Source organism: Tiliqua scincoides, chromosome 1 (genome assembly GCF_035046505.1).
Source record: "Tiliqua scincoides isolate rTilSci1 chromosome 1, rTilSci1.hap2, whole genome shotgun sequence".
Taxonomy (NCBI): Eukaryota; Metazoa; Chordata; class Lepidosauria; order Squamata; family Scincidae; genus Tiliqua; species Tiliqua scincoides.
Window position 1 is genome coordinate 261,713,227 of NC_089821.1, and position 27,952 is coordinate 261,741,178.

Below are 27,952 nucleotides of genomic sequence, written 5' to 3' on the forward strand. Positions count from 1 at the left end.
TAGAACGGGAGGAGGAGCTGTAGTAAGACGCCAGCAGCTCTTTACAAGCTAGCTGCTACTACAGCGTTTGAGTTGTAGCGTTGGCCCCAGATTACTCCCATCGCGACTGGGCTTTGAGGAGAGAGGTGGAAGAGTAGCTCTCTTGTTTTCCCCCAGCCTCCTCCACAATGCAGCACATTTTGGCCTGCCATCCAGAAACCTAAAGTAGTCCCATGAAAGTCAGTAGAGTTGCTCTCGGGTAAAGAGTAGATCGCACCCTATCACTCCGATCCACAAGAAAAAAACCAGCTGAGTTCCAAACCAAGCCTCTTGCTCGGAAGGAGACCTGTTTCCAAGCAAAAAAGCAAAAACTCAACCGGTTTGGATGGAATTGCCAACTTTTCAATCAGCATCTGTTAAACTGCACTCCCGCCCCCCCCAGATCGGACCCACAGAGACTTGACACAGCGTGGAAGTCAGCAGCGGGTCAAGGTGTGGTGCGTCCTCCCCCTCCTCCTTGCGGTGAAATGAGACACTCGCTGTTCCCTGGAGGTGACGTCGCTTTTAGAAGCATAGCTACAGAGGCTGGTTGAGAAGTTGTCAGCGCTGGCACTGGACTGGATCAAGCATAGAAAGAGATCGGACGGCGAATGCTGTGGTGCTTACCCCCAACCTCCCCAAGGAGCTGTCGCAATGAATGACCTCGCCTCCACTTAAAAAAAATCGTCAAGGAGAGTCCTCCACTACATCTTTGCCCAGCTGGGCTTTAAACTCCTTGCAAACCGCTTGAGCTCTTACAGTACCTTCCCAACCAGTCAAAGCCAGCGACAGACTAGCCCTCCAAAGCGAGGCAACCGGGACCCCTAAGGGACTCGCCATTCCCTTCAGTGTTTCAGGTCAGGAGTAGGAGTTTAAAAAAATAATGGTCCAAAGTAGAGGAGCGAGTGGGAAGCGCAGGTGCAGCAGCGAAGGGTGGGACTGCCAGGCTGGCTTGCTCGTTCTTTAGGAGCCGAGATCCACCAAGTTGGAGGACATGGAGTTGAGGATAGAGTCTTGCAAACTGTGGTGGTGCAGAGGGTCCGCACTGGGCACCGGAATGGCGCTAGGACCCTGCGGGTGGCCCAAGCCATGGAGCGGCGGTAACCCTGGGTTCGAATTGAGCAGTAAAGCCGGGCTGGAGGAAGAGTGATCCGGGGTCCCTGAGGGGGTTTTCTCGTCTTCAGAGCTGCCCAAAACCGCCTTATTGCCATTCAGGGAGGAGGAAAGGGGGTTGTGGCCGTTGGAACTGGAGTTTTCGTTGTTTTCCCTAGAAGAGGGAGAGAGAGAGCGAGAGAGAAAGAGAGATGAAGCTTCAGACACAAAACGTGCGTTCCTGCAGCTGTCCTACCAACAACAGCCTTTGAGGGAGGGCAGGTGAGAGAACCACCCGAGAAGTCTCATGGCTGCGAACGTGAACCTGGATCTCAGAGTACACTACTACTCTGTGTGTGTGTGTGTGTGTGTGTGTGTGTGTGTGTGTGTGTGTGTGTGTGTGTGGCATTCAGTATACTACCCCACTCCACCCCCACGGAACTGTGCTTGTAGGAGGAGGCTGCTTCTTAAGCTACCCATGGGCGATCGTTGGGTAGTGACTGTCTTTCCGGTATAACCTACCTCACAGGGTTGGTGTGAGACTATAGAGCCAATCCAGAATACCTGTACCGTACTTCTCCACCCGATGTCAAACCCAAGGTCGTCAATGTTTTGTCTTTCCCTTTGCACCACTTTACGCATGGATAAACCCCATTGCAGCCTAAGCACAGGTATTTGGAAGTAAATCCCCACTAAGAATGGCAACTCCTCCTTCTGAGCTCTGGGGAGCTGCTGGGGAGTATCTTGGAGAAAGGGCAGGATGAAGAGGAGCACATGCATGACCCTGGGGTCTAATCCACTATCCCAGTGTAGGGGCGGGGGGAATGCTGAGCTTTCCACTGACTGCGCCCGATCCTAAGAGCATGAAATAATAACGCGAGCAATAAATTGCACTGACTTCAGCAGAGGTCACTTTCAAGGCCGAGCTGCCCCTTCCACCTGTTCCGGGGCAGCTTTACAAGCCTACGCGGGCCCACTCGGAAGTGAGTCCCACCCAGCAGGGACGTGCGCTGAGCCCTTCGGAAAGTTATGGGCAAGTACTCTGCGACTGAGTTGAGAGTGCTTGCACACCTCCCACGGTGGCAGAGCTTTCCGAAGGGCTTTATATATATATATATATATATAAAGAACAGCCCTGCTCCTCTAAGCAGCGAACACCCAGGATCAGATTCCAAAACGACCACTTCTGCAGGCCTCCCAAGGTCTGACCACCACGCCAACCAACGCCAGCTGGCAGAGCTTTCATCGGCACACTGGCTCCTCTCTCTAACACCCCTTCCACCAGCACGTCTTTCAAACCCAGGCCCTGTGTAGGTGAATTGCCCATTCAGGAGAACCTCTACAGGCGTTAAGAAACAGCCTTTTGTCAGGGCCCTGTTTCAACCCACTCCCACCAACTGCAGAGGTAGCCAAGTTCAAACGACCACACTCAAGGTCGCGGCTGACACCAAACGATTCCCTACTACTTGCTCGGCACAACACCAGGAGTCGCCCATTTTCGTGACCACCTCTGGAGGTGGCAGCAGCACCCACACTCCCACCACCCATTGGTGGCAAGTCCTGAAGCAGTGAAGGGAGTCTTCACACTTCAGCAGTCTCTTGAGCTTGACTGGTTCCCACAGTGACACCGGAAATAAGGTCCATCTGGACAGAGTTCATTCTCAGGACCCACTTTCAGACATCAGTGCCACCACTTCCTGATTCCTAAGACAGTCAGCATCACCCTTCACTGGACTGTCTTAGGAATCAGGAAGTGGTGACATCGGTGTTTGGAAATGGGTCTTGGGAATGGACTCTTCCATGCTCTTTGAAACGTTGGGTGGGTAAACCATGAGAGATATGTGCAACCTCATGGTTTTAGAAGTAGGCTACATAAGAGTGACAGATGCAAGGGAGTGGCACCAGGATGCAGGTACCTTGTTGTCTTATGCGCTCCCTGAGGCCTCTGGTGGGCCACTGTGAGATACATGAAACTGTGGACTAGGTGGGCCTTTGGCCTGATCCAGCAGGGCTCTTCTTAAGATCTCTGGTCCCACTGATTTCAAGAAAACAGATTCCCCCTTTATATCAGACCCCTTGATTTGAAAGGAAATGCTGGACACGCTTTACTTGGAAACACATCCAAGTAAAAATATATCTACTTGGGAATGTATCTCACGGATTTAGAATCATCCTGATACCGATGAAGGCCACCAGTCCATGTATATTCTGTAAAATGGGGAGTGGGTGCAAGTTATTCAGACTACTGTTTTTGCGCTGTCCAGTGTAGTTCATGGAAAAGTCCGAAGCGAAATGGGTGGGGAGGGGGCACGACTAAATGCAGTGTGATCGCTTTTACCTATGAACGTCCAGACACTGGGTCGACCATCAAGACTCTGGGTGGATCTCAAGTCCGGAGTAACTGTTCACAGTTTGTGGGCAGCTTCGTAAAAAGTGTTGTTTGATACCCCCCTCCCCCGCAGAGATTAAAAAAATGAGGGAGGGGGGTTGAATGAGGGAGTGGGGGGGCTGTGTTCTCTCATTTTAACGTTCTTCCCAGAAAGGGGAAACGAAGTGGCATATCCTGGCCCTTCGCTCCGGATGAGTCTAACCTCACAACGGTGGAACTGCAAACATAAGAACAGCCCCACTGGATCAGGCCATAGGCCCATCCAGTCCAGCTTCCTGTATCTCACAGCGGCCCACCAAATGCTCCAGGGAGCACACCAAATAACAAGAGACCTGCATCCTGGTACCCTCCCTTGCATCTGGCATTCTGACATAGCTCATTTCTAAAATCAGGAGGTTGCACATACACCATAATGGATTTTTCCTCCAGAAACTTGTCCAATCCCCTTTTAAAGGCGTCTAGGCCAGATGCCGTCACCACATCCTGTGGCAAGGAGTTCCACTGACCAACCACACGCTGAGTAAAGAAATATTTTCTTTTGTCTGTTCTAACTCTCCCAACACTCAATTTTAGTAGATGTCCCCTGGTTCTGGTGTTATGTGAGAGTGTAAAGAGCATCTCTCTATCCACTCTGTCCATTCCCTGCATAATTTTGTATGTCTCAATCATGTCCCCCCCCCCCTCAGACATCTCTTTTCCAGGTTGATCAGACCCAAACGCCGTAACCTTTTCTCATAAGGAAGGTGCCCCAGCCCAGTAATCATCTTAGTCGCTCTCTTTTGCACCTTTTCCATTTCCACTATGTCCTTTTTGAGATGTGGCGACCAGAACTGGACACAATACTCCAGGTGTGGCCTTACACCACAGTAAGTGGTATAGAACCATATTGGGATCGCTTCCTGAGATCTCTGGAGCTCAATCGTTTCCCCTCCGCCTCAGCACACAGTAACAGGCCAAATACAGCTTCTCTTCCTGACATGAGAGAGGAAATGCCCTTCGCAGCTCGTGGCACGCATATGTTTCTTCGAGCAGAAAAATCTTTCAACGTGCTCGTCTTGATGGTGCCACAAGCCTCTGGAAGTTTCAGAGGAAGGAAGCCCCATTGATTTCAATGGAACATGCTTCCAACAAAGAAAGCGGAATAAACAACATGCATAAAATCCCACGCATGTGTGTCATACAGCTGGAGATGACTCCGTGGAGAATGCTCCCAAGTGAAGTCCCTCTGAATTCCAAAGGGCCTTTCCACCCTTTGCTAAGGTATGCTGCAACCTTAGGTTCGTGTCCTCACAGTCCCGCCACAGATACAGTTTCAGAGAAGGTGTAGCAACCCTTCCCCCTGCTCAGGGCAGCCTTCTTCCCTGTACATTTGCTGCATAGAGGTAGACAAAAGTGCCATGGATTTTTTTTTAAACCCAGCTCAGTCCTAGTTATGTTCACTCCGAGTTTACTCCTAGTTATGTCTACTCCCCATGAGTTCAAGGGGATTTGCCCCAACTCACTGTGTACCAGGTTGCAGTCAAAGAGCCTTGCGCACCCGAAAGATTTTTCTATTGAGCCCAAGCTTCGGTCAGGCAGCGGCACTTCCTTCGGATGCATGGCGTGGGGCGAACCATTTTCAGTGTCCACTCCATGTATCCGATGATGAAGCAGGTCCTGGTTAAACGGAAGCTCTGGCCACGATCAAAGCCTTCATCTTCTGGGCGCTGCAAGCCTCTCAGTTGTTTTTCTCCAACCATCGAGCTAGGTGAAAACCGAAGCCACTTTTTTCCAGCAGAAATCATTAATGGCCGATTTGAAGGCCAAGTAAGATACTAGCTGGGCTAGGCTAGGGCGACCAATCCTAGCAAACCCCCCCCCCCCACACACACACACCCACACCGCTTGAGGTGTGGATTCAAGAACTTTGCAAACTCCTATCCTAGTCAGGGCCGATCAGTCAACCTAAATCATGAAGGTTTTGGAGGGGCTTACTTGTTAATTCGAAATATTCAGTATGTCCTGGGTCAAGGTGGCTGATTTTGAACATGTTACGAGTTCTAGTCCTCCACATATTTACTACTCTTGGAAAGCTCAGCTGAAGTCAACTGGCCTACAAGTAGGAAAAGGAATAAATATGCAGGTAGGCCAGGCAACCCATAAGTCCTACTACAGAAGGGGGGAAAAGGGGGGAGGGTCTCTATGAGGCATTTCCTAAAAGTCCAGAGCTTTTCACGTACATTGTCTCAGGAATCCTTATAACTAAGGTGAGTCAGCACTATAATCTGACTATTACAGTTTATTAGATGGGGCAGGAGGCCAAGAAATGATGGCTTTGATTTGCCCAGGACCACCCAACCTGTCATCTTATGTACTCATCCTTAGGAGGAAATATCACTGAACTCAGTAGAACTTACTCCCCTCCCCCCCCCCCAAAAAAAAGAAAAAAAGAAGTACAGGTGATTTATGGAGGAACCCCCACAAAAAGAGCTATACGTGATTTGTGGAGGAAGGGAGATCTGAATTAAAGGAATTCCAGGTTCACAGCTCAATCACTGTGCTACTCCAGCTCTCCCCCAGTTAAAATGCACTTGCTTTTTGACACAGCAATTAATTCATGTCTATCTATCAACAGGATCCATGAACATACCTATATATGTAGCATGTCTCTATGAACTATTTCCTAATATTTTAATATTAGTATTAGTATTCGAATATTCTATTCTAATATTCTATTCTATTCTAATATTCTCATATCATTTCCCTTTTATGTATTCACCAGAATGCAGCCCTTTCCAGTTCGATTGGAAGCCCAGATAAATGGAAGCGTTGAAGCAGACTTATTTCTCACTCAAGTCCGCGGGGCCACTTGGTTCAAAGCCAGGTCTCTAACAGGGCTGGAGGTGGGAGCCTGATTCAGTCCTAGGCCCAGTCCAGTTCCACACTGCCAGTCGCAGCACTTACTCAGAAGCCCAATTCTGTATCACTGGGGCTCTGAAAGTTTGCAGGAAGCCTCTTCTCTCGCTTGTAAAATGGTATGTTCATCTCTCTAAACCTGAGCCGGGAAGGAGGATGAACCAGGAACCGATCCGGCCCCAATGAAGGACTTTTGGAGCCCGATCCTCCCCGTGTTTTTCGACAGCAGGGCCCGCCTTGCTCAGTGGAGCTTACTCTCTAGTCACGGAGCAGAAGACTGCAGCCTTCATTTACTAAAGGCTTCCCTCCTACTCGCGCTTACTTGGAAGTCGACCCCATTGAATTCACGGGGGTTTCCTTCTAATAAACACGCTCAGGGTCGGACCGAAACGAAGCCCCATTTACTTCCTCTGAATTGCCCGACAGTGATCCCAAGCACTTGACTTGGAAGTAAGCGCCGCTGGAGAACCAGGGCACGTTCCCCTCCAGGAAAATGTGCTCAGGGTTAGCCGTGGTCTTAAAGTGTGCGCGCATCTTCCACCCCCACCCCCAATTGCACCCGGGTGAGAGTCAGCTGCCAGGCAGGCTTCCGTTCTTATTCAGGAGAAGGGAAAGGGCTTCTTAGGGTGGGTCCCTGCATGCTCCGGTTCCGCCTCAAAGCTCCAGATCAGATCCACGTTGTCAAGGACCACTCTGGCCCCTACAGTAGTAAAAGCTATGGGGGGGGGGGCACGGTGCCAGAGGATTGCAGGATAGCAAATGTCACGCCTATCTTTAAAAAGGGAAAGAGGGGGGACCCGGGAAACTATAGGCCGGTCCGCCTAACATCCATACCGGGTAAGATGGTGGAATGCCTCATCAAAGGATCTCAAAACACATAGATGAACAGGCCTTGCTGAGGGAGAAGCAGCATGGCTTCTGAAAGGGTAAGTCTTGCCTCACAAACCTTATAGAATTCTTTGAAAAGGTCAACAGGCATGTGGATGCGGGAGAACCCGTGGACATTATATATCTGGACTTTCAGAAGGCATTTGACACGGTCCCTCACCAAAGGCTACTGAAAAAACTCCACAGTCAGGGAATTAGAGGACAGGTCCTCTCATGGATTGAGAACTGGTTGGAGGCCAGGAAACAGAGAGTGGGTGTCAATGGGCAATTTTCACAATGGAGAGAGGTGAAAAGCGGTGTGCCCCAAGGATCTGTCCTGGGACCGGTGCTTTTCAACCTCTTCATAAATGACCTGGAGATAGGGGTGAGCAGTGAAGTGACAAAGTTTGCAGATGACACCAAACTTCTTCTCTGGTGAAGACCAGAAGTGATTGTGAGGAGCTTCAGAAGGATCTCTCCAGACTGGCAGAATGGGCAGCAAAATGGCAGATGCGCTTCAATGTCAGTAAGTGTAAAGTCATGCTCATTGGAGCAAAAAATCAAAACTTTAGATATAGGCTGATGGGTTCTGAGCTGCCTGTGACAGATCAGGAGAGAGATCTTGGGGTGGTGGTGGACAGGTCGATGAAAGTGTCGACCCAATGTGCGGCGGCAGTGAAGAAGGCCAAATCTATGCTTGGGATCATTAGAAAAGGTATTGAGAACAAAACGGCTAATATTATAATGCCTTCGATGGTAAGGCCACACCTGGAGTATTGTGTCCAGTTCTGGTCGCCACATCTCATAAAGGACATAGTGGAAATGGTGCAAAAGAGAGCGACTAAGGAGATTTACTGGGCTGGGGCACCTTCGTTATGGGCCTCTTCAGCCTAGAAAAGAGAGCCTGAAGGAGGACATGGTTGAGACATACAAAATTATGCACGGGAAGGACAGAGTGGATAGGGAGATGCTCTTTACACTCTTACATAACACTAGAACCAGGGGACATCCACTAAAATTGAGTGTTGGGAGGGTTAGGACAGACAAAAGAAAATATTTCTTTACTCAGTGTGTGGTCAATCTGGGGAACTCCTTGCCGCAAGATGTGGTGACTTAATCTGGCCTGGACGCCTTTAAAAGGGGATTGGACAAGTTTCTGGAGGAAAAATCCATTACGGGTTACAAGCCACGATGTTTATGCGCAACCTCCTGATTTTAGAAATGGGCTATGTCAGAATGCCAGTTGCAGGGGAGGACACCAGGATGAGGTCTCTTGTTATCTGGTGTGCTCCCTGGAGCATTTGGTGGGCCGCTGTGAAATAGAGGAAGCTGGACTAGATGGGCCTATGGCCTGATCCAGTGGGGCTGTTCTTGTGATTGGAGACTTTGAGATTGGATATGAATTAGCTTCCTTGGGTACTCAGTCTTTACTATGTATAGTAAACAAGTATCTCATTAAACCTGGAGTGGGGAACACTCCCCACCCTGTCCGCAAGGAAGTATGAAAAGAACCCAAATGGATGAAGCGAAGCCCGAACAGGACCCGATCTCACCTGTCCGTTCAGCCCTCTGCTGGAGGGTTGGATAGTTCCGAAATGGCCCCCATTCCCGAGCCGGCAATATGACCACTTCTCAAACTATCGACACTGTGTGTGTGTGTGGGGGGGGGGGTGCTTCCACTTTCTCTGCACACTTATTTAGAAGTCAGCTCCACTTCATTTTCTCAGCAGGACTTACTTCGCAGCAAACACCCGGCTGCGCATTCCATATCCACATTCCCTCCCCCTTAGATCCTCATGGATCCCCTAATTCAAAAACTTTGTGATTCGCATATTCAAAGAACTGGAAGAAGATCTCAAGAAGTTTCCTCAGTGTCTCAACTCACTACACATCCCAACCTCTACGTTTCTGCTCTTGGTCATAAGAGAGAAATACTGAAGGTTATAAACAAATCAGTTCTTTGGGAGGAAGGCGACTGTGCTCCTACTTGGCTATGTAATGGGCAGCGTCTGAAATTGTCACATCTGTCACCTCCGTCTCCGTCAAGAACCTCCCAAATTAATCCATCCTCCAGAAGGGGAGCAGAAGCCCGAAGCCTACCTGGGTCACCAACGCCAACTTTCGGAGTCAAGATTCGAAAATGCGGATACATTTTCTGAAAGTTGACCTGGAGGTGAAGTCAGGCCTCGCTGGAACTCAGTGGGGCTTCCGAGCAAAACATGCAGAGGGCAGGGCCCTATACGAAACACGACCCTGTCCATTGGAACCGACCCCAGTTTGCTGGGCCGTCCGCAAATCCTGACAACACACTACGTGGGCTGAAAGCTGTTTGAGTCCCAATAACGACCATCAGGATGGAAATAATCGGGATATAGGTTTTGAGTTTAGCCCTACAACCTTCGCTATCCATAATCGGGATTTAAGATGTGAGTTTAGCCCTGCAATCCTTCGTTATCTATAAGAGGGATTCAAGTTGTGAGTTTAGCCCTACACTATCCATAATAGAGAATTAGGTTGTGAGTTTAGCCCTACAACGCTACGCTATCCATAATCATGATTTAAACTGTGAGTTTAGCCGTACGTTTAGCCACGGTATCCATAATGGGGATTTAGGTTGTGAGTTTAGCCCTACAACCCTGCCCCGTCCAGGAAAGTGTTCAGGTGTGGAGTGATACGAGTTTAAGTGGTTACTTCGAATTTAGGCTGCCATCCTGATTAGGAGACAATGTTATGAGATGTTTTGGAAGCTCCGGTTGAAAAGCGATGGAACGGAAAGACGCTGAATCTGTGGGCAAATAATGAGGCTCCATGTAGGGCTTGTGGGTGGGCCCTGCGGTGGGTCCCGAGTCGAAATCGACTTTTGCTTGTAAATCCAGCCGGCCACCTCCGAGTTGCAACCCACATGGTCTGAAGCAGCCTCCACCAAAGTGGCTTTTGGATGGCAGCCACCCGACTACAGCAGAAAGGATGGGTCCGACCAGATGATATCTAGTTTATTAGCCCCACATGTCGGTGGAAACAGAAGGGGGCTTCGCTGCAAGCTCTGGATTTTCGACCAACATCAGCTCAGTCGGAAAAAAAAACCTTTGAACTCCCTTTATGGCGAGAGATTGTGCCAAAAAGCTAATGTAGCCGGGCCAGGAAAGCAAATGGCTGGGGGAATGCATTACATGGAAAGTCTCGAACAGACACTCGCTGGAGGCCTCGAGATGCTGGGCTGCTTGGCAGCCTTCTTTCACACCTGCTAATTGTACAAGGGCAGCCACTTGCCCTCTCTGGGTGCGGGAGAGAAAGTGTTTGGGTGCCTCAATGACGACCAGCCTGCTGACGATTCAACTGAGCCTTTCCATGAATCTCTCCATCCAAAGATGTAAATCTATACATGTAAGGAGAAAGGCCAGTTCACATAGCCCTGAAATTATTTTCCACCAATAACAAGTGGATTCCCCCCCCCCCAAATAAATATGTGGAAGACACTCAGGACAGTGACACAGGGTGGAGATGGAGGGAAGAGGGGAAAAAATGTTTCAGTTCAGCAAGCATCCCAAAGCCCCAAATTTCCAGGAATCAGTGGGACTTGCTGCCAGCTTACTGAGTTTAGGAGACAGACTGCAATTCCCAAATCACAGAGCAGCCCCACCGACTAGGTGCAGATTTACTTCGAAATGCATCTCATTCAATAGAACGGAACACAGGAGTAAAGAGTGCATTGAAAAGGACAACCTGACGCTACAAACGACTGACTGCCTACTTACTCCAGAGCAGTCAGGTTAGTCTGGAGTAATGAGGCCTTCAGTAATCTACAGACACCTCATTAACAATACAGTATTTCAAAAACTTGCAATTTTCCAGCTTTCCATGCTGCAAAGGCCTAGAGAGAACTTTGGGCCTAATCTAACGCTGCTATAAGATTTCAACAGATGAGGTTTCTGTGCTGCTACTTTCCTACCTACCTGCTGAGTCCAATCAAAGACTTCCTGGTTTCAATTTTGGAACAGGGAGAATGCATTTGGGTCCAAGTTTGCATAGCTGTACTCTGCAGTGGCCGAATGACTATGCCTTCAAAGTCTACTTGCTCCCTTCCTACACGGCCTCAGCTAACCTTCCAGATACGATCATGAGTGAGGCTGATTTATTCAGAGCAATAATTGTACTTGTGAGCTACACCTCTGTCCCATGCATATTTATTCAAAAGCAAGGTCCATCCTGGGTTGGACAGACACAGAAGCAAATGGACTGCAGCCTTAAAGTAGTTGGGCTGCTGTTGCAACCTGCAACCCATTTACTCTGTTGCAATCTGCAACCCATTTACTCTAGTTGTATTAGTTAACAAGGCTGAAACCCTGTGTACACCCACTTGGGAATAAATCACATGGAGCCCAGTAGGACTTTTTTTTTCTGAGTAAACAACCCTGGAATTGCAGTGTAAGTGTTAAAAGTCAACTTGAGCACCACTGCCCAAGAGCTATCTAGGAATGTGTCTTCAGGGCAGGGAAGGGAAAACAAAACGCTCACAATCTTGAACAATTTGATATCAAATCATATTGGGTGTTGTATATCAACAGTCCTACTACAGCTAACTAAACTGATGGAAATGTGATTGATAATTTACCTTTCCAACCTTTCTTTCTGTCTCACAGCGCATTATTAAGTACCTGGATTCTCTATAAACCCTCCTATTTACCCAGGAGTACATCTTCCAACAACCTTCATTGGGACAGAGAAGCACCCTCCCTGGATGGGAGGCCCTAAACTAGAATGGGGTTTATTTCTAATAAAAGGTGGCTTTAAAATCAGCAGCCTGGGTCAAATGAGTCCCAAGGAAATTCAAGGCCCAGTCCAGGCAAACATATGCAGCCCTTGCCACTTTTGTCCAAATAGGAGTGAATTATTATGGTCAGTATTGGTGAAATGAGTGGCAGTTCTCGGAGCGCTTGAGTTGCAGAAGCATTTGCACCAGCGAGGAGGAGAGCCATTTGCGTTTCAGGGAAGCAAAGAAAGAGTGGAAGGCCTGTTGTGGTTCAGGCCGCTCGACCAGAAACTTGCAACTTTTCTTTCCAGCAATGCTACCTAAAGTCAGTCACTGCTGCTCTGCCTTCAACCTGCTACACAAAAGGAGGTCCCCCTGAAAAGAATGGAGCTGCTGGCCGGAAATGCAGGCTTGGCCAGGAAAGAGGCAAAGTCTTACATTTCGGTTTGATCTCATCACGAGCAAGTCTATTCCGAATGCTGTCCCAAACCAGAAAGCATGACGGTCATATTCTCTCCAGGAGGAGGGCCTGACTGGGACCTTATGGCCTTCTTAAGTGTCCAGGTGATGCATTCAAGACATTACATGTTGTCTGTACGTAGATAAAGGGATAAAGGACACCACCCTATTCTTAATATTTTGGGCCCATCCTTCCAATATAGTAAATGGCTTGTTTGACTACAGAAATAGCTGGTGAAAAGTGAAATAGCTGGTGAAAAGTGTGGCCATTTTACTGATTGGGACAGAGCAGAGAGTTGGACAGGACAAGAAGCCTCCACCGAAGAACTTTCAGCCTTCCCAAGTTATGTACAACCGTATGCACACATTTACCCGGAACTAGATCCAGGAAGTGCCATGAGTTTGCAGTTTTCCCAAAGAAGTATCCACTGGACTGCGCCAGGATTTCCTTACAATCTCAGGCCCATTTGTCCCGAACTAATTTTCTCAGGAAGCAACTGGGAACTGATACCGAATTGGGCTCTACCCCAATTTTGCTCTGGAAGCAAATCCGTTTGGAAAAGTTCAAAAGTGCCGGCTGCAACTCGCTCGGGTGCATTTGGCTAAGTGACCTGTGCAAGATTCTAGGTCTGAGTAAAACACCACCAAACACGCTCTCCTTTCAAACCTTCTGGGGAGTGGGGGGCGACGACTGTTTCCTGCTCCAATACAATTGATGGCCACTGAACTAATTCTCAGCGTGTAAACTCAGTGGGGCTTCAGGGTCCTAGGGGCGCACTCTCGAGGGCGTGTGGGCACGGTTGTTGCCTTAGAGCCCAAGCCTGTGCATATCTACTCAGAAGTAAGTCCTATTAGAATCAATGGGGCTTACTCCCAGGAAAGCGTGGATAGGATTGGGCTGTTAGAGCATACCTCTGCCTGTCTACTCAGAAGCGAGCCCCATTAGAGTGAGTGGGACTTACTCCCAGGAAAGCGTGGCTAGGACAATTGGTGCGCCCTGCGGCCAGGGCAGTGGGGAGCCGTGGGGAGGGGGCGCGCCCGCGCAGTACTTACTCGTACCTCTCCTTGGCCTCGGCGGCCCGGTCGCGCTGCCGGCGGTTCTTGAACCAGTTGCTGACCTGGGTGGTGGTGAGGCCGGTGGCCTCGGCCAGCTCCCTCTTCTCGCGGGGGGACGGGTAGGGGTTGTGGGCGTACCACTCGCGCAGCACGCTGCGGCTCTTCTCCTTGAAGCAGTAGCTGGTCTCCTCGCCGTCCCAGATGGAGCGGGGCAGCGGGAACTTGCGCCGCACCCGGTACTTGCCCACCGCCCCCAGGGGGCGCCCCCGCAGCTTCTCGGCCTCGATGTAGTGCGCCTTGAGCCAGAGCTGCTGCAGCTTGGGGTGGTTGTGCGCCGAGAACTGGTGGCTCTCCAGGATCTTGTAGAGCTCGCGGAAGTTGCCCCGGTGGAAGGCCACCACCGCCTTGGCCTTCAGCACGCTCTCGTTCTTGTGCAGGTGCTCGCAGGCCGGCAGCGACCACAGGAAGCGGCCCAGGCGCTCGATGTTGCCGCCCTGCTGCAGCACTTCGCACACGCACGCCACTTGCTCCTGCGTGAAGCCGAAGGTGGGCAGCAGCGACATGGTGCAGGGCAGGCCCCTCGCCGCCGCCCCCTACCGCATCTGCCCCAGCCCCGCGCAGGCACCGCCGGGGCGGCCACTCACCCCCCAAGGGCGCCCCGGAGGGCTGGGGCTGCCGCGGGAGGCAGGAGGAGCGCGGGCAGCCACCGCTTCCCCCGGCCCAGGGCTGGCTCTGCAAGTCCCCGAGTCCCGGGCAGCCTCTCCGCGCCTCTATTGTGTGGGAGCCGCGGCGGCGCTCTCAGCAGGGAAACTTTCCCTCTCCCCTCCCCCTGGCCGGGCTTGGGAGCTCCTCTCTCTCTCTCTCTCTCTCTCTCTCTCTCTCTCTCTCTCTCTCCTTCCTTCCTCTCCCCCCACCTCCAGCGATCAGATCTCCTACATGGAATCCAGGGCGGAAAAATCCTGCTCCCCCTTCGCCTGCTCTCTCCTCCTCTCCTCTTTGCTGGGTCTTTCTTGTTTGTTTGTTTGTTTCCTCTCTCTCTCTCTCTCTCTCTCTCTCTCTCTCTCGCTCCCCCCAAATACTATTATTCTAAACGGGCATGAAAAAGTGATCCACCGGGCTGTGATTGGTCCGGTTACCCGACCCGGGGACTGCGAAGCCCAAGACAATCGTTTTAATCAACTCATTTGCTATGGTGACGCTGTCAATCACCAGTAACCCGATCTGTTTTGAGGTGGCTCCCCAGCTCGGTTGACAGATTGCCTTGAGCCTCTCAGAGGCGGGCTTTGGGGAGCTGGGATCAGACTGGGGGGTGGGGGGAGAGGAGGGTGAGCAGAGGGAGGGGAAAGAAAAGTCCGCTGTGATTGACACCTCAAAACAGGAGAAGGGGAGCGAAGGGGGAGTCGCACCCAGGGCTGACCACTGACTGACAGCGGGGGCGCTGCAACACCCAGGGATCTCTACCTCCCCCCAGCCGAACCGTGTCGCTGATCCTTTCCAACTCGAAACATCCCAAATTTGGGAGAAAGTTTGCTACAGATCTCTAAGCGTCCTGGAATGGGGGAAAATCCGACTGCCAATCCTGATGCAGTCCTGGCGATGGAAATGAAGAATTGCAGACTTGCACAGGATTAATTTGTTCTCAACTTTGGGACTTTCTTTTTTTTTTTTTTTTACTCCTTTGGTAAACATAAAAATGAAAGTAATCGTAGATCCTGCCTTCCCCTGCCCTCGAGTTCACATAGCCGGTCACTGGTTTTACCAGCGGTTATTGGGATCGTATCTTTATTGAGGTTCCAAGCCTCAGTGATCTGAGGTTTCAGCCCCACTGTGAAATCAGATTTCCAGCCTCTAACTGGTCTGTTATCAAACATGACTTGACCCGAGTGCTCTCTTTCCGAGAGAGCACTCGCTTTGAAAGATATCTAAATCGCACCCAGTTCAAGAGCCCCACAAAAAACTGGACTATGCATTTAACCGGTTCTCCGACGCTTCCATATTTCTTGGCTTATTTATTCATTTAGGTCAGCAGCAACGGTTCTGTGCAACTGGCTTCTAAGTGAACAGGCTTAGAAGGTCTGACTAGCAAAAAAAATCCTGAAAACTCTGTAGGCTGCAAGTCAAGGTACGTTGAAATGGGCCAGTATTTTGTCTATTTCAAGGGTGGAAATGACTTCTCAATGTGTATGTGTGTAGACTCAAAATACACCTTGGAAGTAGGTGCGTTTGTTCTAAGCTTAGAAGCGGGATGTCAAGGAGATCTATCATTATACTGACAAAAGTTACGTAATGGACTTTATTTCCCATATAATGTTTCAGAAGAAGAAGAAAAAACCTCGTTTGCAGACTTCTGAACAATCCTCCGCAATTTGCCTGGAATCGACGGACTCCTCATTAAGATAGAAATAAAGATACGTCCTTACATATCCCGTTTTTGTTCCTCCACATCTGTTCATTTCACCAGCTCTAAATGGAAATTGTTGTGAAGGCGAGAGAGAGATTGAGATCAAAGGAAGGAAGACCGGCAGACGTTTCAGACTTCAGACGGAGCTCCGAAATCTTTCAGCAAGACAAGCGGGAGAGCTCGATTTATGGGATGCGCTTGGGGGTCCTGGTCTCCTGGGGTTCCGGGGTTCTCAGTATGCCACTGCATCAACCTGCTGGGGCCTTTCAGTTTGTCGTTTCTTGTGCCTTGAGCAACCCAACCACAGGCAGACAGACAGATTATCCCTTGTCCCCAGTTTTCTCCTGAACGTTTCACACAAGCAGGAAGGATCCTTGCCTGGCCAGATGCGGGTACAGGTAGACTGAGGGCTTCAATGTGCTACTAGGAACCAGAACTTAAGGATATCTGGAAGTAGCACCTTCTAAGCTTCCTCACGACCCCGGTCCCTAATCCCTTGTCCCTGAAGCGGCTGGTTGCAGTCCCTCAAGAGTGAGAAACAGCATTCTGCACATGCTCAGAGACGCTGTTGTTCAACGTGGCGTCACCCCATCCAGTATGAGCAAAAAGGTGAGGCGCTCACATTTCTCCCTGAGATTAAATTCACAGGACAACCCGAGGCAGAAAGGACAACTCTTTCCTTCTTCCAACCCTGCCCAGTTCCTCGGAGAGCCGCGGGCGACAAGACGAGGAACCCTCGGGAGCATCCCATCTCTGAGACGGTCCTGGAAGCTGGCTCAGGGCTTCCCACCTTGCGAGGGCGGCGGCGGCGGCGGCTCGGTTCTCCAGTGAGGCTGAAGCGGCGGCGGCGGCGGCACTGAGACGACGAGGCTTGGCCTCGGGCGCAGACGTGCCTCCAGGACCGGGGGGAGATGGGAGGAGGGCAGATCAAGCCCCGCAAGGAGCTGGGAGCTGGTGCCTTCCGTGGAGAGCGGCCGTCGGGGAACCCCAGCAGGGCCTGGATTTGCAGGGACCCGCCACTGGAGAGCGATGGGACGCCAAACTCTCGGAGACTTTGCCAGGGCCAGCCTGGGTGGGAATGGAGGGGCGCCCGCGATTAAGTGGAGAGCGCAAGACTTCCATTCGGTGAAAACCCAGTCCTGCCGAGCAGAACGACGCGATTCTCCCTTTCCGCGGCTTCCCCTCTTTCTCCGCGGCGGAAAATGGGCTAGACCCCGGGAAGGGTTTGGAGACTCGACTTCTTGTGGAAGCCTCGCACTTCCCGGCACACACACAAAGGGACTCCTGTGCACGGAAGCAGGGAAACGGGTGCCGTCGTTTTGGGTCGCTCTGCGCTTTCGGACCTTCCCTTCCTGCGATCCACAAACCTTCGAGGACGACTTGGCGGCAGCAAGCAGCGCCTCTCGCTGACTTAACCAGGTTTATGCGGGTTAAAGTGCGGAGCGTGCGGAGGAAGGGCGCACGTATGGAGCCCCTTGACCCTAAAGTGTATCTGTTGGAAAGGTCGTCTTGATTTCAGAGGCTTGCACACAGTCATGGGTTTCAGGTCGAGGGGAGAACATAGACACAGGCACAAAGACACGCAGAGCGCCTCCGAGGGTGCCATCCTCATGCAGCCGAGCAATGGGAAAGAAACAAAGCCAAACAACCCTCACTCTGGCTTCAACGCCCAATCCTGTGCTTGGCAGTAAGTCTCATTATAGTCAGTGTGGCTTACTCCCAGGTAAATGTGCCTAGGATTGTAGCCTTACAGCCCAATCCTAAACTGGTCTACTCAGAAGTAAGTGTCCCACTGTGTTCAGTGGGTCTTGCTCCCAGGAAAGTGTGCACCTTAATACTTAAGCGTAAGTAAGTGTGTAGCCTTAATACGTCTGCTTTGCAGCCCCCATTCCACTGGTTTGCGGACCGTGAAACGATTTCCAAGGGGACTACTCTCGAGTAAAAGAGCAATCCGATCGCCTTCAGGGAAGTCCCATGGAATAAAATGGCACTGACTCTCAGACTTTCTTACTTTCTCAGGATCGGGTTGTTTGAACAAAGGCTGAGTTTAAGATCGTGTATGCCCAAGTCTGTTGCAAAGAGAGTGAGCTGGTTGGGAGTCCAGTCCAGAGCTAGTCCAGCCACAACTCGACTGAGGCCGTTTCTGGATCTTCCCAAGTGCTCTGGTGGGGCTACTGGGGTGGGTGTCTTGTAGGGTTCAGCCATATCTTGTGCTGAAAGACGCGCCCTCTGGGCCCAGAGGTGATAGAAACGACTTGGACCGAGGTCTTGCCATCACATTTCGGGAGGAAGAAGTCCCGTTCAACTCTGTAGGCTGCACTTCTGGGAAAACCCATATGGGGAGGCTCAGCGCTGGGCGGCGGGCAGCCCCAGAGCACGCAGGTCAACCCAGAAGTGGGCCGTCTTCAGTGGGATTTTCTCCACGGAAGAAGAAACCGTTTTATACTGCCTTGTGAAAACTCAAGGCGGCTTCCAAGAACAGCCCAAACAAAATAAGAAGCCTCCCGCCCCCCCAAAAAACCCACTCCACAGCATTCCTCTGAGCAGATTTACTTCTGAATAAACACGCAGAGGGGTCAGGCGAAGCCATTCTGAACCAGAGAGGGGCTGCGTGTATTATGTCATATTAGGACGTATCATTTTGTTTTGTTCTTTTGGCGCCATCGCTTCATCCATGAACTGACTCGGAGCTCAAGCCCATGCGGGCCTACTCGGAAGTAAGCCCAATGGGACTCCTGGCTTTCTTCTCGACCAGGAAAGCGTGGATGGGATTGCAGCCTCGGTAGCTCGAAGGCCACCTCCTCGCTCTTAATCCCAGCCTTTCTATCTACAATATGAGGATAATAAATACCCACATACTATCCAGGCATTTTTAGAACGATCACAAACCAAGAATGCACGTGTAGAGCGATGAACGTTTAAAAGTGCCACCCCAGTGTTTTATTTGTCATCAGCAAAAGGAAAAAGGATTCCGACAGGTCCAGCCTTTGCTGGGGCTTTTGTTGGTTTCTCCAACTGGAGGAGAGTATCTCTTTCTTTCTCCCGGGTCCCCCCCCCCCCTTTTCTCCTCTTGATTTCTCAGGCACGGCGAGACTTCTTTCGATCCGAAAACCGCAGCAGCTGAAATGGAACCGGGCTGGAGGCGGGTGGAATCCGAGCGCAGCAGCTGTTCGCCTCGACCGGAAGGAGACGTCAGAAGCCCTTGGGGGGCCGAATCGGAGAAAGTCTCTCCTGTAGCACCCTGGAAAAAAAGTGGGAGCCCCCAAAGCAGCGTTTGAGGAAGAGGAGAAGGAGGAGGAAAAAGAAGGAGGAGGAGGAAGAAAGAGGAAGAGGAAGAGCTTTCTTGCTCTTCCAGTGAAACCAGACTGTGATTTGTTGCCACTTTGATGCAACTCAATTGTTGTGGGAAGGTCGTGTCCTCGTGTAGACTTCAGAGGCAAACATGACTTGTCCCTTGTTGGTCGGTTGGTTGCTTGTTTAGATCGGGGGCGAGTGAAGAGCCTGCCTGCCTGCCTGCCTTGAACCAGCCTGCCTCTCTCTTCTTTTGAGTTTTCAGATGAACCCTGTAGCTGATCTCAAGTTTAAGAGAAGCAAAGCAAAGCTACCCCCCCACACACACACACATTTCTCTACCCACTCAAGGGCGGCTTGGACTTGGGACCTGGCTTACTTCGCGACCCCGCTGCCCAGAATGGGAGGGGAAGGGGGCGATCTTCATAGTACTTAAGGCGACCGTCCCAAACAGGCTTACTGGGGAGTGAGTCCCTATTGAAAGAACTGGGATTTACTTCTGAGTCAGCACGACTGCAATCATACTGCAAGGCCTTACAGAAAAAGGAACCTTCCTGGGCAGTACGTTCCCAATTGGGATCATTGGGATTTACTTCCAAGTAGGCCTTCTGAGGCACTACTCTTAAGTGGGGGAGGGGTTCTGACCTTTGTCTAGATACTTACTTCTGAGCACCCTATGAGTATTTTTACACCAGATCAGTTTACTTCTTTTAGCCACTCTTGTATCAGTGTACGTTTGAATCACTTGAAAGGGAGAGTTCCCTCTTCGCTCATGAGTGCCCAGGGACAGAATGGGGGTCTTGGCCAGCCGCCCTAGTAGTGAGAGTGCGGATAGGAAGCAGGGGGGGGGGTCGAACTGGACCTGGATTGGGAAAGGGTGATCTTTTGTGTGTGGTCTAGTAAATTGCCCCACATCTGTAAAAATTTCGTGGATTGCAGCCTATAGGGGCAATCGAGAAAAAAAAGTTACGTACTGTAGGAAAAAAAAAGTCCGATCGGAATGAATAGGACTTTGAACTCCCAGTTAAAGCGCTGAAGTCCCACTGACTCCGGGGGGCTGTGGGCACGCAGCTATCTCTGAATGGTAGCCTGCGTCTACTTCAAAGCCTGTATTTGTTTACATCTCGCCTTCCTTCTCTGATGGAACTCAAGCAACTTACCCTGGAATTCCTGGCGATCTCGTACGTCTAGGCCCTGACCGGATGGAGATCTGCTCCAGTGGCATAGCTAGAGGGGGTGCAAAGCACTAAGTTTTGCAGGCATCTGAACGCACGGTGCAAGCGGACCCTTCCTCCCCCTTGGGAGCCACTGTGGACGTTTCGTCTCCGTTTTACTCCCCCCTCCGCCCGGAATGACTTCCCCGGGAGGGGAAGGGTCCACTTGCGCGGTGAGTTCAGGTCCCTGCAAAACTTAGTGCTTTTTATCCCCTCTAACTACACTACTAATTTGTGGGCTGATATAAAGCTCATGGACAATGAATGGACTTCTAAGTTGGAGAAATATGTCTATCCTTTATATTGTTTGGGGTTTTAATGAAATTGAGATCCCCCCCCCCAAAAAAAAATGCAGGGAAAAAACCCCTACAGTGTTTGCAAGAATCAAATTCATCCTTTGAGTAGTTTTACGGGCTTCCCTCTAAAGTCATTAACCCCTTCAGTTATCTGTATATCACTGAATGCAGCATACACAACTCCAGAATATAAAGTGTTCTGGAGTTGTAGTTACCTCCTCCAAATGTATGACTTTACTCCATTCTTCCTCAGCCACGAATCATACGTGCTCCAGTCATTACGCAGGAGCCAGAGAGCCACAAATGCTCTGGCACGAAACTCACTTGGTGACCTTGGTCCAGTGACCTTCTCTCTCAGCCTCACCACCCTAGCAGGACCATTGAGAGGAGAGCGTGGAAGGGGTGCGCGCATGAGTAAGCGCGCGCGCACGGCCCTTCGCAAGAAGGAGTGGATCATGATGCAAGGAAGGCTATTTTTAGACTAGAGGTCATAAGAAACGCAGGCTGCCACTTAGGATCGATCATCAGAATGAAGGAGAAACACTTTACTCTCTTGAGTTTACAAGAGAATTTTTGAGTTGGGGTTACAACGGACGAGACCTTTTAATCCAGAACCTCTGAGATATTAGGAGTAAGGGAGGGAAACAAACACTCCCTAAAAAAAAAAATACAAACAACGGTGCAGAAACTAGTTTTACTGCTACCAAAACTTTACTAATAGCCTGGTAATAATACATCTATTGCAGTAGTTCTGTTGTTTCTTAAAGGAAACACAGAGTCCTACTCTTCTAGGCAGAGACGTACAATTCATAAAGCGTTTTTTCTTTCTTATTGTCATTCTATGATCATCACAGTACTACAGATTACTTACTCCTAGTATTAACTGTGAAGTTTATGGCGGGTAGTGCCATTACTATCAGCGTTGGTCTTCCTAGGCATGCTGACTTGGAAATAAGTCTCTCAGGTTTCAGAGGGACCTACTTCCCCCCAAATAAACCTTTATACAGGCTGCGATTCGAAGCACATTCGGAAATGCGTGGGGCTTACTTTGAAATACATGAAATGTGCAACTGGTATCAGGATTCCCTAATCATCCTTTTAGGGGCTGACAAACTCGAAGGGGAAACAAGGGACCAAGGCCTCGTCGAGACGTCTTTCCAACGGAGATAGGGAGGGAGGTGATCGTCCATACTTTTTCTCCCTGGAGGCACCTTACCAGGTCCACACGATCAGCTGTCCCGATTCTCAGCTCTCCTTTTTCAGCATTTCTCTTACCTGTAAAATGGCTACTTGGGAGAAGACTTTGAAACTGATCCTGCTACAGATCTGAGGTTACAGAAGAGTCCCTCCACGGGACAGCCTCTGGGGCCTGACGTCAGAGGCTTCCTTATACCTGGACAAGTGGTCGGCTCCATTGATACCTGCCTGACCCTAAGCAACGGGAGTTCCACCTCTGCCTTCGTGGAGCGCTCCCCCCCTTCATTTTCTCCAGAGACAGGGCACGTCACGGTGGGGTCCCCCTTCTGCGGATTCCACGGCGCTTGGGTGGGCACGTCCAGTGGCGTAGCTAGAGGGGGTGCAATCCACTAAATTTTGCAGGGAGCCTCACCGCAGCGTGCAAGGGGCCTCCGTTTTGCTCCCCCCGCCCGGAATGGCTCTGAAGCGGAGAGGGGTGCCGCTGGCACGCCGGGGTGAGGCTCCCTGCAAGACTCAGTGCTTTGCACCCCCTCCAGCTACGCCACTGGGCAAGTCTTCTCGTGGAGACAGCCGAGCAAGGGAGAACCACGGCTGCTCTCTGCTCAGACGCCTCGCTCTTGAGTTTCAGTGGGAAATAAGAGGAAAGCCCCCCGCCCACCCCCGAATCCGGCCCGAACAGAGAGCGCTTCGTTCTCTGTGCCCTTTAGGGATGGAGCCTTTCAAAGCCCCATTTGCCTCGCGGTGGGCCCTGCTTCTTCAGGGAGGGATGGGGGGGGGGGAGATCTCAGATAATGTAGCGGCTAACTCGATTATGCTAACAAAGTTGGCTTGAAAGCAAATACTGTGCTAGTCGGGGATGTTATGCGGGGAGGGGGGAGTCGAAAATGTAATCAGATTCTGGAGGGAGGGACGGGGGGAGGGGAGGGGGCTGCGAGCTGCCGCAGGATGGGACGACCTTTCGCAATCCGAGTGCCTGGTTTGCGATTTGTCAGCGGTTGCGAGCCACAGCGAACAGAGTTCCCCTTCGACACTGGGGTCCAGATCCAGGCAAAGATCCGAGGCACGCTTCAGCTGCTGCCCCAAGCGCGCTACAGAGTCCTGGGGAAAAGAAGCTGCAACTCTGTGAACCTGGGAGTCAGCTCCATTTAACACCAGGGGACTTAGGTTGCAAGCCTACCCACAATTTCATGGGAGTAAGCTCCATTGACTAACATGGCACTTACTTCTGAGTAAACAGGCATAGACTTGGGCTCTTAGGCTGCTAGCCTATCCACACTTTCCTGGGAGTAAGCTCCACTGACTACCATGGCACTTACTTCTGAGTAGACGGGCCTAGGATTGGGCACTTAGTGAGGAAACACGGAGCCAACACGTCTAGGATAGCTCGGGAAGTCTCAATTGAACTTAGGAGGCCTTACTCCTGAGTAAACAGGCGTGCAATTTCGCTTCACGCATTCCAGAGATTTTAACGGGACAGAGTAAACCGAGGCAAAATCATGTCATTGGTATCAATGGAATTCTATGCACGCTTTCTTGGAAGTAAGTCCCAGTGCAACTCAGTGGAAATTTATCTTTTAAAAAAGCATTATTACATAGAACTGCACCCAAATTGGGCGTGAGGCTGCAAGACTATTTACTTGTACTGGGCAGGGACCCCCCCTGGAGCGGAGTGGGATTTACTTCTGAGTAGACCTGAATGCCTAGGGTTGCATCTTAAGACTGCAATCTGATGTGCATTGACCTGGTAGGTAGGAGCCCCTTGAAACTCAATGAAACTTGCTTTCCAGGAAACATGTCTAGGATCTTTCCAGCTGGGAAAAAAGTGCTCCGCTCTGGCTGGATCGTGTCCAAGGTGGCTCCTTTCTACAGTTCAGTTGCTCCCAACCTGAATCGCATGCTCACGTCTGAATGCTGATTTCCAACAGTCCGGTGTCCAGATCCGCACCATTCAGTTGAGCCGAAGTGCCGGGATTCCAGCTTCTTCGTGTATCAGCTATAAAGATATTTTCTCTGCCGTCCGCAGGATTTGTGGGCGTTTTCACCTCAACCTCATCGGTGAAAACAGTTCCATCCTCAGTGCCCAGGACACTGTACAGAAGGAGGTTCAAGGCTGTGAGCCGAACCGAACTGAGAAGTTTAGGTACTTAGGAAGTTGCACTGAAATCTGAGGAATGCTCTCTTCAGTAAAGGGCAGGATCTAAGGGCGGTTCAGCACATTTCAATCCCCCCCCCCACTTCAGTGCCAGAGCTCCGCGCGTGCTTAAAAGTGGCTCTGTCTGATTTGGCAGTCTTGATGGGGAACCCATGTCGTAGTAGATGATTGTTCTGAGGATGGTTATATTCTGTGGGGGTTTTATGATTGCACGTTTAATGATTTCCAAAGCCTGACAACAGGACATCTCATGGGATGGTCTAGTTTCTGGTTTGGGTTTGTACCTGTGCTTTTTATTTCTGTGAAGGACTATGGCCCGGACAAGGAAAAAAATTGATCTGCTATTTATTACAAAGACTGCAGTCCTGTGCACGCTAATGAGAACTGCAGTGCTTACTTCCGAGTAGAGGTGGAGAAGATCGGGTCCTCGTTGAAATCAATGGGATCTAACAGTGCTTTCTTTCCCTTGACTGTAGCCTAGCCAGAGTTGCTTGAAGCCAGTGGCATAGCTAAAGGGGGGTGCAAAGCACTAAGGTTTGCAGGCGACTGAATGCGCCGTGCAAGCGGCCCCTTCCCCTCCCCTTTGGAGCCCAAACTCCTCCATTTTGCTCCCCCCGCCTGGAATGGCTCCAAAGGGAAGGGGGTCGCTTGCACGGCGCATTCAGTCGCCTGCAAACCGGGTGTTTTGCACCCTCTCTAGCTACGCCACTGCTTGAAGCAGAGATTTTAACCCGTCAGCCAGAGCAACCCTACGCACACTAACTGGTTGTGTCCAAGGAGTTAACTCCCAGGTTACTAATAGGATTGTAGCCTGAATTAGTTCGGAGGAAGGATGCGTTCCTACACTTCTCTAGAAGTACCTGTACTTGACCATAAGCTAGAAGCCATGCAAACGCCCGGGGCGCACAGCTGGTTTTCTGGGGTGGCGATTCAAAGTGTGTTTCAGCAATCCTAAATACACACTTCCCCGGGACTCGGAACAAGCCCCCTTGACCAGAGTGGGGCTTCCTCTTGAACACGATTGCGCTGCAAGTCCATCCAGGATTCGCGTGTCATTTGGTCCTAATCGCGCTGCCTGAATGGGGATCGGGCCCTCTAGGCAGAAAGACCTGGGTGAAAGGGCTCGGCGCGCCTGCCAGCGGTTCAACTACCAGGCGCGAGGCGGCTGCAGAGAAAGGGCGTCTTTTGGAGGCCACTGCAGCAGAAGCACCTTCCTCTCCTGAAACGAGACTCCTGCAGCAGGTCGGGCGTGCAGCGGCTTCTCTCTCCAGGCGAGGCGGCCCAACCTCCCCCTCCTTCTCCCCCTCCCCGAGCCGGCAACCCGATAGCTGCCAGGTTAATGGGGCCACCCTTGATTGCCTTTGTAGTGTCCCCTTGAAAACCTAGATGGAAACACTGGAGCACGAGGGGGGTCCTGCTTCTATGGCCTCGGTTCTTCTCCGGGAGAGGTGCAGCGCAGCAAGTTAATTGGGAAAAAGGGGGGGGGGGAGGCGCACAAGGGGGAAAGAAAGTGATCCACAGCGATATCAGTCTCGTTTGATTGATAAAACAAATCCTCTTTTATTTATGGGTGGACCGATGATGTGTAAAAGAAATAAGGCAAGTTATAAAACGAACCACTATAGAATACATGTCAAATACAATGTCTTTGATGTGGACAGCAGGATCTCTTGGGGGCATTTTTACTCATATTTTTAGGCTGCATTCCTATGCACACTTACCTGGGAGGCAGTTCCATTAAACACATTGGGGCTTACTTCCAAGTAAACATGGATAGGCTTGCTCTGTTACTCTCCCACACTTTCATACTGTCTCTTGAGGCTGCAATTATAACCACGCCTCCCTGGGAGTAAGCCCCATTGACTATAATGGGACTTACTTCTGAGTAGGCATGCCTAGGCTCGGGCTATAACGTTGGCTGGATTGTGTAAAGATAGCCAGAGAAAAACGATTTATTTCTAAGACATTAATTGAGGCTTACCTCCTCGTTTGAAGCACCAATGTCCCATTGATCTGAAAGGGAAAAACGAAGCACGTGGCAGCCAGGCTTTGCTCATTCATCTCCCAGGAGTAAAGCCTGCTGAGCTCAATGAGGCTGATTTCCGAGAGGCAAGCTCTACCTGTAAATCTCTCCCATTGAAATCAACGGGGGTTCAAAAGTGCTTAACTTCGGCTGGATCGCGTGCACGTGTTACTCAGTGACTGTAAGAACTGCAGTGGGGTAATGTCCCCCCCCCAATGGCTGGTGAATGTTTCCATAGATGTAATTCCCTCTCACTTCGACATCAGCCAGTTAAGCCGATCTACTCTGCCCAGTCTTTCCCCTCTTTACTCAGGCCGGCGTTCAAAGCCCTAAATAGGATGCGTTGGAAGAAGGAGGGAGAGAAGAAATGGATTCTGCGTCATCAGGGCAGCAATTCAAGGCACTCTTCCTACTTGGGGTGAAACTTTACTGAACTGAGTGGGGCTTACTTCTGAGTAAGCGTGAATAGGATCAGGCTGCAAGTGCGTGCAAAACAAAACAAAAAAATACAGGGCGATTGTAGTTCCCTGATTTCGGAATGATCGACCCAGCAGCCAAACGCTGAATGTGAGAGACAGATGTCATATTTAGGTAGGATGCCCCATGGAGCTACTGGGATTTCTTTCCGACCGTCAATGTGCATTGGTCGAGTTAAGATTGGGTGGACTCTATACTGTGCATCTAAGAGAGAACTCGTGGGACTGCCAGACCCCAAACCAACCAAGCGGCAGCTGCGGATCTTAGGTCTCAAATTCATACTTCAGCGGATGCCTGGGAAAAGACAGACGCTGCCAGACTCCGCAGAAGAGGCTCAGCTTCTCCTCAGTACTTACTACTCCACAGCAAGCAAAGGCAGGTTCTCAGCCCAGCTCTCTCAGAGTTGGAGGAATTCCGTTTGCACACAACTCCGATGCTGAGTCCAAGAACGCCTTTTATAAAGCCGATTTGCACCCCAATAAAATCTGATATCTGAGAGAGAAACATCAACCGAATGACAAGGGGACAGTGGCGTAGCTCGAGGGGGTGCAAAGCACGAGGTCTTGCAGGGAGCCTCACCGCAGCGCGCAAGCGGACCCTCCCCCTCCCCTTCGGAGCCTCTCCAGGCCTTCGCCTCCGATTTGCTCTCCCCGCCCGCAATGGCTCTGAAGGGGAGGTGACAGGGGCCCCTTGCACGCTGTAAAACTTAGTGCTTTGCACCCCCTCGAGCTACGCCACTGGTTCGAGATCCGACTGGCCTGCATACCTGCAGCCCAAGGCTCTGCATGCCTACTCGAAAGTATATTTCGAACGGGGACTTGTTCCCAAATCAGGGTGCGATCCTGGTCACACTTGCGCGGGGGTTAGCCCCATTGACTATCATGGGACTGATTTCTGAGTCGACCTGCTTCGGATCGGGCTCTCACTTTGCAGGGCAATTCAGGTTACGGCCGCGATCCTGCTGCGTGGGAATGAATGGGAGTGAATGCCTGAGCAGGACCGCACACCTGCTTGGAAGTCAGTTGTTGCTCTGGCCTCCAAGTTGGCACACGCTGACGAGGCAAGGAATGTAGGGCGAAGTTTCATCCAGCCCTATAGAAAGAAACTCTCCTTGTTTTCCTGAAACATGTTCCGATTTTATGGAGCGATCCTGTGTGGCACACTTGGGAGTAAGCCCCATTCCCGTGCGTGGGATCTACTTCTGAGTAAACAAGCACGCGCTTTACTCCTGCTTGGGGCGGGGTCCAACCTCCTAGATCGAAGTCTCTACTCCTGGGCTAGATTCGTATACCACGCAGTCCTTCCGCTCTCTGACAGGAGATAACATCTTCAGAGCACTAAACCGAGCACTACTCCTAGACGGACTGGTTCTGGG

At 50.8% G+C, this 27,952-nt stretch overlaps 1 protein-coding gene across 2 annotated transcripts; it reads right to left on the reverse strand.

Annotated features, from left to right (window-relative positions):
• Window positions 1-981: 981 nt before the first annotated feature.
• On the reverse strand, window positions 982-14,089 carry SIX2 (SIX homeobox 2). 2 transcript variants are annotated; one of them, XM_066611810.1, is made up of 2 exons: window positions 13,530-14,089; window positions 982-1,285 (listed from the first exon to the last, which is right to left on the reverse strand). In XM_066611810.1, the coding sequence occupies exons 1-2, from the start codon at window positions 14,087-14,089 to the stop codon at window positions 982-984; spliced, it is 864 nt and encodes a 287-aa protein (XP_066467907.1). The 2 variants fall into 2 exon arrangements, with proteins under 2 accessions (XP_066467907.1, XP_066467906.1); XM_066611809.1 differs by having other exon boundaries at window positions 13,524-14,089.
• Between the last annotated feature and the right edge of the window lie 13,863 nt (window positions 14,090-27,952).

Excerpts from the sequence above, each read along its gene's own strand:
- SIX2 (XM_066611809.1), bottom strand. The coding sequence starts at position 14,089 with ATGTCGCTGCTGCCCACCTTCGGCTTCACGCAGGAGCAAGTGGCGTGC. Across the intron at positions 1,286-13,523 it reads GAGGCCAAGGAGAGGTACGA|GGAAAACAACGAAAACTCCA; the intron begins GTAAGTACTGCG and ends TCCCTCTTCTAG.